The following is a 13,610-nucleotide window of genomic DNA, read 5'->3' as shown; positions in this document are numbered from 1 at the left end:
AGATGTTAAAGTATAAAGGGCAATCTTGACATTTTAAGATCTTGAAAACTAGCAAATTAAGAAAACCAAGTTCGCATTAGAGTAATCACAGATTCACCTAACCCGTCTAACTCGACTGGACTCGATTGAATCGACTAAATTCAATTGATTTTGAGCAGATACATGTCTTTCAGTGGATGAATGCAAGTGAAACATTTTAAAATTTGCGGATTCAGTTTGAATGGCGGATCAACCATCTTGTATCTGCATGGCCCCAATATGCCTGTAGATGAAGTTCATTAAAAAAAATTTGAAAAGAAAATTTAAAAAAAAAAAACATAGAATAGAAATAATAATATATACATATTTATGTAAATAGAAAACAATAACTTAAAAATATAAATGTGTGGTGCCATGGCTTATTATAGACAAATAATACATATTTGTTTAGATTACTAGTTATTGGATATTGTAAAAATTATGAATTATAATTCAAAAAAAATGCTCAAAATTTATAAAGTCCAAATTGCAAAACCGATTCCATACATTCGCCACCCACACGGCCGCTCAATCCGCATCCGTCAAACTAGTGGACGGATGTGGAGTGATTTTTTTTGATCCACCTAATTTTGAATGGATAAAATACCATCCGACCCAACCGAATCCGTGATCACCCCTAGCTCGCATTACAAATTCAGTTCCAAAAAAAATAAAAAAATAGAACTTCGCATTATAAATTATTCGTTGACAATTATTTTATTTTCAAAAAGAGCATAGTAGAACTAATCTTCCCTTTAAATTCCAATCCACAAGGGTCGGCTGGGTGTCCATAACCTCACCGCCATCACCATCATCATCACCATCATCATCATCTCTCTCTGTCTCTGTCTCTGTCTTTTGTCTTTCTCTCTCTCTCTCTATGTGAAGCTCATACATCTCTCATTAAGCTATACTAATATTAATTGAGATATATATATATATATATATATATATATGTTTTTTGGGACATTGTCCTGATCTTGAATCATCAAAAAATGGGGTGTGATAAGTCAACGGAAAAGCCAAAGCCAAAGCAGAAGCAGAAGCAGAAGCACAAGAAGGGGTTGTGGTCGCCCGATGAAGACCAAAGGCTCAGAAACCACATCCTCGAGCATGGCCATGGCTGCTGGAGCTCTGTCCCAATCAATGCCGGTGAGACTTCTTCATTCATCTCATGTGTTGCTTGCTTGCTTCCTAATGAATATCTCATTATTACTCTCAGTAGAATAATCATCATCTCTCATCACCTCTCCTAATAAAATTAACAAGTCTTCAAATATTGACATGGTTACAGGTTAATGCATTCCACCATATCCCATAATTGTTTTCAAGTGTGTATGCTACTTATGAAAATTGTGCCAAGTATTGGCCTGATTCGAGCTCGATTTAAATTCTGAACATTTTTCTATATATATATTTTTTAAATACATAGCATTTCTCAATGATCATACCTATATGAGCATTCTTCATTCTTCTTACAAAACTGCAGTTTGGGTCGTTGGAGGTCGGCTCTACCATATATATATAAGAAATATAGTGAAATGAAACTAATTAGGATGATCATGGTTTTTTTTTTATATTTTATTTTTATATCTGATTTATTGAAGTTCTTCGCTATTTGGATGGACAAATCACCATTCAATGCATGGTCGGCTTTGGTAGATTAGTTGGCCTAAGAATTATTTTTTATTTATTTATTTTTTTATGAATGAAAACCTTTTCAAAGTATTTTTTTATGAATGAAAACCTTTTCAAAGTGTTTTTTTTTTCCTTCAAATTTTTGGGAATTAATAGGATCGGAGGTTGAATTTTGTGGTAAATTAACGAAACTGAGATTGTAGTGAAAGAGATTGATGATGACCTTATATTATTGTATAGACTAAAATGTCATTGTAGCTGACTTTTTTGCGATCATGACGTGGCAGGGTTGCAAAGGAATGGGAAGAGCTGCAGACTACGGTGGATCAATTACTTGAGGCCTGGCCTAAAGAGAGGGATGTTTACTGCATCAGAAGAGCAGACAATCCTCACCCTTCATGCTATGTTGGGCAACAAGTAAGCATTGACTTCACTTTCTTACCGTGCACCTATCCCTAGCAGAACCATACTCTTCTTCAAGTATCCAAAGAGAAATAATGTCAGACTAGGCCTGTTTGAGCCTATGATATCATTACATGTAGAATTAGCCATTAAAAAAATAAAAATATAAAAATAAAAGAAGAAGAAGAAGAAGAAGAGGAGATAGAAATGGAAATTGCTGATATTATATTATGATTTTGGTGGGTCCAACTTATGACACAAGGCATAAGTTTGGCTATCTTCGAAATAAGAAAGAATATAAGAGTTAACATAAATAAGAAAGAATATAAGAATTAACGTCACACGTTCTATTAAATTTTGATTTTTTGGACGTATTGATCAAGTTTTTAACAATAAAACACCAAAGAAAGGAAATCACAAATATGAAAAATGCTACTGCTTCATTTTGTTGCATTGTAGGCATTTGTTTGCACTTTGTATACGTTCACTATGGTCAAATGCAAAAAAAATGTGAAACCTTTCATTTTGGATGATAATTACAAACTAATTTTTTTTTTTTTTCCCCACTGATCAGGTGGTCTCAGATAGCTCAACATTTGTATGGAAGAACTGATAATGAGATAAAGAACTATTGGCATTCTTATTTGAAGAAGAAAGTGGCCAAAATGGAACAAACCGAACCTCAAAACAACACCAAATTGATGAGTCCCAACACAGAATCTTCACTTTCTTCCCACAAATCAACTCCTCGCAATCCAAGTTTCGAATCATTTGAACACATGGAAGGATCATCAACGAACACTAATCAGTCCATACCACAGATTTTCAACTTTCCAAGGGAACCTGCTTGCTTTCAGAACAACTTGCCAAAGCTTTTATTTGCTGAGTGGCTCTCACTGGATCAATTTCAAGGCCAGGAATTTGGAAGTTCCGGCGAGCCAGCAATTTCTAATAAGGATGCTGCTTTAGACCATAATCCAAACTTCCAAGATTCTTTTCTCAATGGATTATTAGCAAATGAGGGGTCATTTGGTTGCGAGTTTCGTCAAGAGTTGAGCAATGGTTCTGCTGATGAAATGTTTCAGCACCCACAGTTCAAGTCTGAGGATTGGTTCCTCGAGAGCGAGTTGGTTGATTTGATCACAGAAGATGATTTGAACATGAACGATGGATGTGTATATGAGGGGTGTTGAAGAAACATCAAGAAAAAGTAACTTGTAATTACCCTTTTGCAAAGACTTCTCATACTAATAAAAATGGCCATCAAAGTCTTTACTTGTTTTCTTCCAAAAATCTCTTCTTCTTTTCCAGATTTGAAAACCCTAGGTCTTTCTCTCGTGCACGTGGGCAAGGGTGGAGTAATGCTAGGTGAAGGGGGTTGAAGTAGAGACCGGAGGCTGTGGTTGGAGGTGGGGCAAAGTTAGGGTTTGAAAGAATAGTGGTGTAATAAGAAGTTGAGAGGTTAGAGATAAGTACTGGTAGAATGACAGGGATGAAAAAAGATAAAATATTTATTTTTTTATTTTCTTTATTTTTGAATTTCGAAAGGGGAGTGTAATTAGAAAATAGATGTAATAAGGTTTTTCCAATTTTATTTTATTTTTATTTTCATTTATTATTATTTTTTTGGTGTAAACTGAAACTCCCATGTTGGAAAGCCATGAAGTTCAATTAGAGGCTATTGTTTTGTGGAGTTGCTTTTGAAAATAACCCTCTTCTGCTGCATATAACAAAGTCAAATATTCACCCAAAAAAACAAATTAAGTCAAATGAGTTTGAAATAATCAATATAATGCTTCACAAATGAAAGGTCTTCTCCAATATTATTGGTCTGAATGCATCAAACTCTCATCGTGATTCATGAAATAAGTATATACATTATTTATATATATTCACACACAAAACATGAAGCTGAGATGTTGAGTTGATGGAAGTGTCGTAAACCTATTTCACCAAACCTTGAAAAGGTCAAACAGCATAAAGAAAAACAACAAAAAATTAAAAATTAAAATAAAGGGTCACATATAACCCTATTTTATTCTTTTTCTATTTATATCTTAATTATGTTCCCATTTCCCAATCACAATTTGATTTTACATTGTTGACTTAATTGTTTAGTAGGTGACACACGCGATACATGTGCAATTTAAATAATTAAGAATAAAAAATAAATAATAAAACAATTTGTGTCAAATCTAAAAAAGCAAGAAAAAAAGAAATTAATGTTGTAATATGTATGTTGGCTAAGTAGTAAGAGTTTTCTTAATGAAATCCAATATTTTAAATTCAAACTTTGTGCACTACCTTATAGATACAATCCTTCACTTAATAATAGTATAGAAGATATATAGATGTTGGAATATTTTAAGAGATGAAGTGTTCATTCTGCTACATTAATCTAATTTCAACTATGTGTTATTCTAAAGAAACCTAAAGAATTTTCTGCCTAAAAAAAAGTGGGTTGCTAGTTTTCATTGACCTTTAAACAAACCAAACCTTAACATTTCTCCAGCCATAGGTTTATTTAACAAAGCAGCAAGTTTTGCAGATAATTGCTTGAGGATAGCTTATTCTAGAATTTTTAGTTACTAAATCTACCGTATGTAGATAGGATGTGGCTCAATGTTCCCAAACTATACCTCTCCATAACTTTGATTGAACTCGTGCAATAATGCAATTCAAAACTAGATTTAGCTCAGCTCGAGGCGCATTCTCAAAAGCTTTGGCTTCGTCTCATTGTCTGCCTAATCTTAGCGGTTACACAAGTGCTCTGCCTAGAAGGACAAGTTGAAAACTCAAAATTTATTCTCTATTGCACAGCACATAGAAAGTTTTGAGTAGTTCCAAGCAGAGTACCCTAATGCTGTGTTTGGTTGGGAGATTTGGGGATGAATTTGAAAAAAGCAAGGGAAAAAGTGTATGAAACTAGGTGACATATAGGTATATTTTATTCACATTTCACCTAACTTTTCTCTTTCCCTTTCTAAATTCCTCCTCAAATCCTCCAACCAAACACGGCGTAATTGGATCTGTAAGGTTGTGCTTTATTCATCAATTTGGGCAGGGATTTGGAAACAGAGAAGGAAAATGTGTATGAAACTAGTTAAAAAGTAGATAAATTTTATTCACATTACAAATACATTTTCTTTTTTCTTTCCCTTCTCAAATTTGGAACATATTAATGAATCATAGATAAATTAAATTGGTCAGAGTAGAGGCTTAGGCAAGTCTCATAATTACATTCCAACATTTACGCTGTGTTTGGTTGGGGGATTTAAAGAGGGATTTGGAAAAAGAAAAGAAAAAAGTGTGTGAAATTAGGTGAAATATAGGTATGTTTTATTCATATTTCACATACCTTTTCCATTCTCCTTTCCAAATCTCTCCTCAAATCCCCCAACCAAATACAGCATTAGAGGAGGCACTAATGAATCTTCATGGAGGAATCATTAACAATAATCGTTGGGGTTAAATAGCTTAGAAACAACTTGGAACTTGCACAATTTGCCTACAACCATATATTCACATTGCCAAATATGCATAGTATATTGATATCCAAGACTTGAAAATCAATGTTCATCATTTACATTTTATGCACAGAAAGAATTAATCTGAAATAACACAGATTGACTTTTTCCATGTATTTACAAGTTCCATCATATCATAACAAAATAACACCACAGCTCTCAGGAAACTTAGAAACTCATTACTACGAAGCTGTCAATGAGGACTAGGCTGGTCCAAAAAAGTGCAGTAGCAACAACAATGATCATTGACGCACTTATTTGGATTCTTAGTTGATAGTTACTATGACCTGCACAGGTGAATGTGTTTTTGTTCTCTACCTTATATTATACAATGATCTATTTATGGTTTTTTCAGACAGTATATTGGCTATGCATATACAATTGACTATTTTTAAGGTTACTCTGAAAGAAATTTCTTCAACTTCTTCCCACTCCTTTTTTCTCTCTTTTTAATCAGTAATGCACTATCAACAACACAGTACAAATATGTATGTGCTAGAAACTGCATCCCACATGCTAAAACGAAATATGGTCTGCCATTTTCCAAATGAAGTCAGTATATAAAGATGCACGCTGCTTCCTATTTTAACCCAACATTACAAATTAAGAGTAGCAAGTCGTTACTTGTCTATCCAATTAGAAATCCAAATAAATCAATAAATAAAGTGGTTACTTGTCTTACCTGAAAAAAAATAAATAAGGAAAAAGATTAAAAGAGGGATTTTCTGTCTAACATAGAACCCATGAATAAGGTCTGATGTAGTTTATACTGATCAATACTTGTATTGTAATTCTTCGATGATTTCAAGCTTGCTCATATAATTCTGGGGATCATTTTTCTTTTTCTTGTACCAGATTTAAAATTTTGGTCTGCTAGCACTACAATCAATATAAGATTTTGAGCTTTTCCCATCTGCTACCTCCCCATACCACAACTTGGAAAATGGCAATCATGTATCACTAACACTTGTTCATTACAAATTCACTCAGCTATTTTGTCCACAATCGTACGTATATACATAGAAATTCACCACTATGCACACATAATTATGAACGCTAACTTGTCAACCAAATAAGCACCCAATACATCCAAAAAAATAAGAAAGAAAAAAGAAAATAAAATAAAAACAAATAAAGCCCAAAGAAGATAATTTACAAACAGAAATTCATTATTTCGAACCAGACTTGATTCTTTCCACTTCAAAAACATCCAAGGAGTTTCTTCGGAGCAGTTCCGGTGGCACGATACTTTGCAGCTATCTCCTCTGCCTTGAGAAGATCTTCACCACGTTTTGCTTCAATCATTGCCCTCTGTTCTTCTGCTGCCTTGTGGAGGAGAGCTAACTTGTTTTTCATTTTCTCCACATATGCTGCCTTCAGGTTCTCCAATTTCTCCTGCTCACATGATTTGTAACCAATATCAGTTCCGAGTATAAAAAAGCCTTCTCTAAGTCATTAGACATTAGTTTGCTAAGGTTAAAATGTTAGCGCCTCTAATTGACTAGATTGCTTGGGGATCGTAACACAAAGTTCTTTCATCGTATGGCTAATGCTCGTCGGCGGGTGAACCAGAAAAGGAGAATGCGAGTTGATGGGGTGATGCTTTCTTCAAAAGAGGAGATCAGGAATGGTATAGTGGCATTCTACCAGCATTTGTTCCGTGATGAGGACCAGATTTGGAGACCGAGGTTGGAGGGTGTCGCTTTTGATTCTATTTCTGCGGAGGATGGGACCTTGTTGAAGAGGCCTTTCACTAAGGAGGAGATTTTGGATGCGTTGCGGAGTATGCCTGGGGACAAGGCATCGGGTCCAGATGGTTTCTCTATTGCTTTCTTTTAGCAGTGCTAGAAAGTGGTCAAAGGGGAGGTGTTAGATGTGTTTGCACAGTTTTATCAGTCTGGGCAATTTGGGAGGAGTCTGAATGTCACTTTCATAGCTTTGATTCCCAAGAAGGGGGGCCAGAGGATATTCGTGACTTTCGGCCTATAAGTCTTTTGCGTAGTATTTACAAATTATTGGCCAAGGTGTTGGCTAACAGGCTTCGAGAGGTGTTGGAAGGGGTCGTTTCAGAATCTCAGAATGCTTTTGTGGGTGAGCGACAGATTTTGGATGTTGTTTTGGTGGCAAATGAGTGTGTGCATTCGCAGCTTCGGAAAGGGAAATGGAGGCTAATTTGTAAGCTGGATATTGAGAAGACTTATGACAATGTAAATTGGGTGTTTTTGATATACATGTTGGAAAGGTTGGGTTTTGGAGCACGGTGGCAGAGATGGATACATTTTTATATTTCCACCGTTCGGATGTCTGTCCTAGTTAATGGAACTCTAGCGGGTTTCTTCCCCACTTGGAGAGGCTTACGACAGGAAGACCCATTGTCCCCATTACTGTTCATTTTGGTTATGGAAGCGTTGAGTCGTTTGTTGTCTAAGGCGGTCCAAGGGGGCTTATTATCGGGCTTTGTGGTGGGAGAGGTGCCTGCTTGTTTGCGGGTTTCTCACCTATTCTATGCGGATGATGCGTTGATTTTTTGCGATGCGAATGCTACGCAAATTGACCACTTGTGGTGTATTCTGTTATGTTTTGAGGCAGTGTCAGGGTTGCGGGTTAATTTATCAAAATCAGAATTAATTCCTGTGGGTGAGGTGGCTCGATTACCGGTGTTAGCAGCCGTCTTAGGCTATAAAGGGCACAGTTGCCAGTTTCTTATTTGGGTCTTCCTTTGGGGGCTTCTTTTAAGGAGTCTGAAGTGTGGGGTGGGGTGGGGTGGGATGGGATGGTGGATAGAGTTCAGCAACGGCTGGCAGGGTGGAAGCACCAATATTTGTCAAAAGAACGGCGGATTACTTTGGTTAAGAGCATTCTTCTCTCTAGTATTCCGATATACTTTATGTCTGTGCATGTGATCCCTGTAGGTGGTGGCTAAGAGGTTGGAGAAATTGCAAAGGGATTTTTTGTGGAGTGGGAGTGGGAAGGGTTTTCATTATCATTTGGTGGCTTGGGAGAGGGTGTGTAATTTGAAAGAGCAGGGGGGTTTGGGTGTGCAGAATTTGGTGGCTTTTAATTGGGCTTTATTGGGCAAGTAGTTGTGGCGCTTTGTGGGGGAGCAGGAGAGGTTAGAGAGGAGGGTGGTGGTGGCTAAGTATGGGGAGGCCCAATTCAATCTCATGGTCGTGGGTTGTGGAAGGGGATTTGGTTGGGGAGGGAGGTGTTTTCGAAGAGGGTTCGGTCCCAAGTGGGGGTTGGTGATAGAATTTGCTTTTGGCAAGATCGGTGGTGTGGTGATTTGTCTTTGACGGTCAAGTTCCTGCTCATTTTTGCAATTGCTGCTGATGTGGAAGTTTTAGTTGCTTCGGTTAGGGTGAAGCAAGGGGATTCAATCATTTGGAATGTTCATTTACGATGTCATGTTCAGGATTGGGAGCTCGACAACTTGGTGGATTTTCTAGGTTTCTTATAAGGTTTGCAGACTGGGGGGAAAGGGAGGGATTCTTTGGTTTGGGATGTTCGCAAATCTAAAGGTGTTTTCTCCTTGTCCTCATTTTATGAGGTGCTTGTAGGAGGTGTTGGTGGTGTGTTTCCTTCAAAATTTATTTGGGCAACGGGTTCTCCTTCTAAGGTTGCATTCTTTGTTTGGACAGTTGCTTTGGGTCGTATCCTCATTATTGATAATTTGATTCGGCATCGTCGTGTGTTGGTGAATTGGTGTTGTCTGTGTTGCAGAAACGCGGAATCGGTGAATCATTTGCTTCTTCATTGCCCGGTTGCGTCTAGATTGTGGAATTATATTGTTGCTCTATTTCGCTTCGTGTGGGTGCAACCAGGGTCTCTTTTGGGGGTGTTACAGAGTTGGTGTGGGGCTAGAGTGGGGAAAAGGCGCCGGAAAACTTGGGTGCTTGCTTCTCATTGTTTGCTTTGGTTGGTCAGGTTAGAACGTAATAGGCGAGTGTTTCAGGATGAGTGTCATTCTGTCTCTTGGTTAGAGCATCGGTTGCTGAGGGTGTTACACAGTTGGGTTATGGGTATAATTGATCCCAATGTTTTGGTCTTCGTAGATTTTGTGGAGGATTTGATTAGCTAGTTTTCGTTTCAGTCCCTTTTTGGGCCGTATCTTTGTATTCTTTGCATCGCCTTGATACTTTCTAATAAATCTGATTATTTATCAAAAAATAAAATAAATAAATAAATGCAATCTTTTAACAATACGAATGAAAACTTCTCACCTCAATCTTTTTTAACTCGGCTTCTACTGTAGCTTTCTTGCTGTTCTCCCATGCTACAATAGCAGATACCTTTTTATGAGCTCTGTTCAAAAATTTCAGATTATGAGATTTGGTACACATGGTCCACATTTATAACTGGAAACAAGTATTGTTTGAATTTGAATTAAAATAGGATTTTTAAACAAAACCTACCTGTACTAGAACTTTTTTAAGCATCTCAAAGAGTTTGGATTTAATACAAAAGCATATAATAGTGGCTCAAATTTTTGGTCTGTATTATGATTTGCAAATGATATCAAAAGGAGAAAATGGTAGCATAAATTGTGGAAAAGATTCAAATCCACAATTGGGTTCTTATCAAGCAGAGAAAATAAAAAAAAATAATTAAAAAAAAAAGTAAGGGGTGGTTTGGAATGTTCTAAATAAGTGTACTTTTTGACTTTTTATGAAATATGGGTTGGATTTGGGTTGGGTTTGAAGTGATGTGGTAGAGAAGTGATGTGACTTAAATAAGATGATGTGACTTAAAAAAAAAATAGTGACTTTCAACTTTTTGACTTTTTTAGTACATGACAAACAAGGCCTAAATATCAAGTATTACATTATGATGGCCGCAGTAATGTGTAAATATCGGACTTAAAATTGATTTCAGGTAAATCCCCACTCACAAAAATCACCAGTAATGCAACATTGAGCAGGCAAAGCGTTGATAAAGATGTGTAAATATGCTTCAATGTTTTTCTCCTTTCCAAGACACTAATTTTCTTTCTTCAAAGAGTATTTACTGGATATGATAAAGAATATTATCGAAGTCCACATCATGATTATGGCTTGTACTCTTTTGTAGCAATTTTAAAAAAAAAAAAACTTGTTAATCTTCTTGAAATAACATCATATATTTGAAAAAAATCTCTTACTTGTTCTCTGCTTTTGACTTCTCACTTTCTTCCCATGCTTTGATTAGGGATAACCTTTTCTCTGTTGCAACCCGTGCCAGCACAGCATCTGAAAAAGAATACAAGCATTCCTTTCAATCATCAAACTTTGCATAAATGAGTAAGCCAGAAGGAGGAACACTGAAATGTAAATTCTCATTACCTCTGTTAACAGAACCCTCAGAACTTTTCTGTTCTCCAGTATCTGGAATGGCTGCATTGATCAGAAAAAAGTTCAAAGAATTACAGAACAGAAAGTAACAAGAAATGTTAGTAGTTACACTTGGAGCGAATTCTAGTCTTAAAAATGACAAACCCAAACATTTTATTTATAGATCTTTTAACTATATAATACCAATCTTCTACATGATCCTAGTAATAACCAATAAGACTATTGACAAAACATTCTGTCTCCAAAGCCATACACAAGATGGTATCCCTAGAACTCAATAAGGAACTAATTATTATCAAGTTGATATCGTTATTCGAAATCCCTACATCTTGCATATGCATTCGATTTGAATTTATGAAGTCACTTAATGCACAATGCATTTTAACCAAAATACATCGTATTACCAATTATGGAAAGAGTAAATTTATTCATTTTCCAAGTTTATTCAGCTCTAAACAGTGCAATTCTTAAGTTTTGTAGGTAATTTATCTGAGGCATCACAATATATTTTGCGCTTTTAAGTGTTGTAAGCAAAAAATTAACTCCAAAAGTAATGGTCCGGTCCCCCGCATAACTAATACCACAGCTTCTATGTAAAAAAAGAACAACATGCTTCACTTCACTGGCTTTTCATCTCTAGATTTTGGGGTTGTGACTGATTGGTAATCTAATTGAAAATCTGACACCATTAAATTACAAATTTAATTAAACTTCAAAATTGGCTAAAAATATAAGGCAGAACCAGCATGAAATTAAGCAATCTAGATAATTTTGGGTTCAAAAAAACAAATATAAATTAAAAAAAAAAAAAAAAACTCCCATGTTAAATACATAACATAATTGAGGTAATCATCATAAAACAGAACAACATACTAGTCAGACTTGTGGAAAGAACAAAAATAGAAAGAAAAAGTGATAAAAGAGAAGTAAGTAATCCTGGAAAATCTTCTTTTAACGCTCTCTTGATTGCTGGGTTAAAACAAAGGAAAACAAGCAAATAGAAATAAACCAGACTTGTGGAAAGAACAAAAATAGAAAGAAAAAGTGATAAAAGAGAAGTAAGTAATCCTGGAAAATCTTCTTTTAACGCTCTCTTGATTGCTGGGTTAAAACAAAGGAAAACAAGCAAATAGAAATAAACCAGACTTGTGAATTTTGAGTCTTTGGAAACATGAAAACTGCAGCGAAACAGTTCTACTGCCACTACTACATCCATCAAGCAGTAAACTTATACTATATGTTTTCAATCTCAAGAAAAACAAACACTAGAAAAATTATCAAGTAAACACACACACACAATAAAAATTAGTAGATGTTTTAGTTTTGTGGAATCATCCTCCAGTTTCTTAGCCACCAAGCACAACTAAAGATGAAAAAGAATGAGAGGAGAGAGACAGAGAGATGTTACTTTCAACAATTGCGAGGGCTGTGGTATCATCGGCCTTGTTGGCCTCAGGAGGAGGAAGAGGAACTAGGGATTTGTGCTCAGCTACGTCTATTGGAGCTTCGGTGGTGGGTTCTGGTGCGGGAGTCTGGGTTTCCAACAACTTCTTAGGCGCCTCCTCTTCTGCCATTCCTTGGGTTAATTTTGAACCAAAAGATCTCCTCTCACTCACAAACAGAAACAGAAGAAATACCAAATTTGGAGAAAGAAAGGTAACTATCACTCAACACTAGCTTGGTGGTTGGTATGACCTAAGGTGGTGGCCAATTAAGTCCTCCTTTGACAATAGGTTGTTTTTTAATTAATTTTTTTTGATCTTTTAATTATTTAATTTGGGATTAAAAATTTATTTGGTTTGATTTTTTTTTTAATATTTTTAATATTTGTGAGAGAAAAAATAAAATAATTATAATTTACATGTGAAATTTTGTTTTATTAACTTATATAGATTTTTCTTTTCTTTTTTTTTTATACTTTTTTAGCCAAAATTTGATTACGAAACTAAGCCTTCGTCCCCGTCTGGGAAGTTAATTCGAAGTTGGTTGAGGCTAAAAAAAAATATATGGAAAGATAAAATAAGTTAAATAAATTAATAAAATAAAATGTCATATTCAAATTATAATTATTTTATTTTTTTTTAATAAAAAAATTAAAAAGTTAAAAAACTCAAAAAGTATCTTTCAAATTAAACTAATTTGGTCAAGTTAAATTAATTTTAAAAATTAAGTTAAAAATATTCTTCTCAAACGAATCCTAAGTCTTCGTTTGATTTTCATTTTGGGGCTAAAAAAACATAAAAAGACAAAATAGAATATATTAGTCAATATGACAAAATGTCACATTCAAACTATAATCATTACATTTTTTCTCTCACAAAAGTAAAAAAAAAAATTCCAAAACAAAAACTAAACGAGACTAAAAAAGTCAAGTTAAAAAAATTTTAATACAAAAAAGCTAATTACCGTAACCAATCACAAACGAAGTTTAAGACACCTCCTGCCTGGGAGAGAGAGAAGAGATAGAGAGAGGGAAAAAGATTGGAATACTAAAAAAATAAATTAAATGACGTCATTATATAGTTTTTAAGTCATAATTAAAGAAAAAAATGAAAAAAAAAATTTATAAGTGAATATCACATGAGTTATAAATAAAGATTTTATAACTCATAACTAAAAAAAATAACATAATTAAAAATACATGTTATACACATTTTATAATAAAATTTCCCTCGACAGACATTATGCTCTATGAAAA

At 35.0% G+C, this 13,610-nt stretch overlaps 1 protein-coding gene and 1 pseudogene across 2 annotated transcripts; one reads left to right on the top strand and one right to left on the bottom strand.

Moving 5' to 3' along the window:
- Positions 1-1,013: 1,013 nt before the first annotated feature.
- On the top strand, positions 1,014-3,653 carry LOC114264616 (transcription factor LAF1 pseudogene; annotated as a pseudogene). The gene is made up of 3 exons (XR_014356223.1): positions 1,014-1,170; positions 1,944-2,073; positions 2,633-3,653. The product of XR_014356223.1 is annotated as a transcription factor LAF1 pseudogene (transcript).
- Positions 3,654-6,521: 2,868 nt separating this feature from the next.
- LOC114264612 (remorin) lies at positions 6,522-12,629 on the bottom strand. Its single transcript, XM_028205289.2, has 5 exons — positions 12,321-12,629; positions 10,904-10,954; positions 10,723-10,810; positions 9,806-9,887; positions 6,522-6,980 (listed from the first exon to the last, which is right to left on the bottom strand). Exons 1-5 carry the CDS (start codon positions 12,484-12,486, stop codon positions 6,786-6,788), a joined length of 582 nt encoding a protein of 193 aa, XP_028061090.2. The 5' UTR covers positions 12,487-12,629; the 3' UTR covers positions 6,522-6,785.
- Positions 12,630-13,610: the final 981 nt, after the last annotated feature.

Source organism: Camellia sinensis, chromosome 1, assembly GCF_055761805.1.
Source record: "Camellia sinensis isolate YWXY chromosome 1, ASM5576180v1, whole genome shotgun sequence".
Lineage (NCBI taxonomy): Eukaryota > Viridiplantae > Streptophyta > Magnoliopsida > Ericales > Theaceae > Camellia > Camellia sinensis.
Note: the sequence above shows the minus strand (reverse complement) of the source record. Positions and strands in the feature narration are given on the sequence as shown.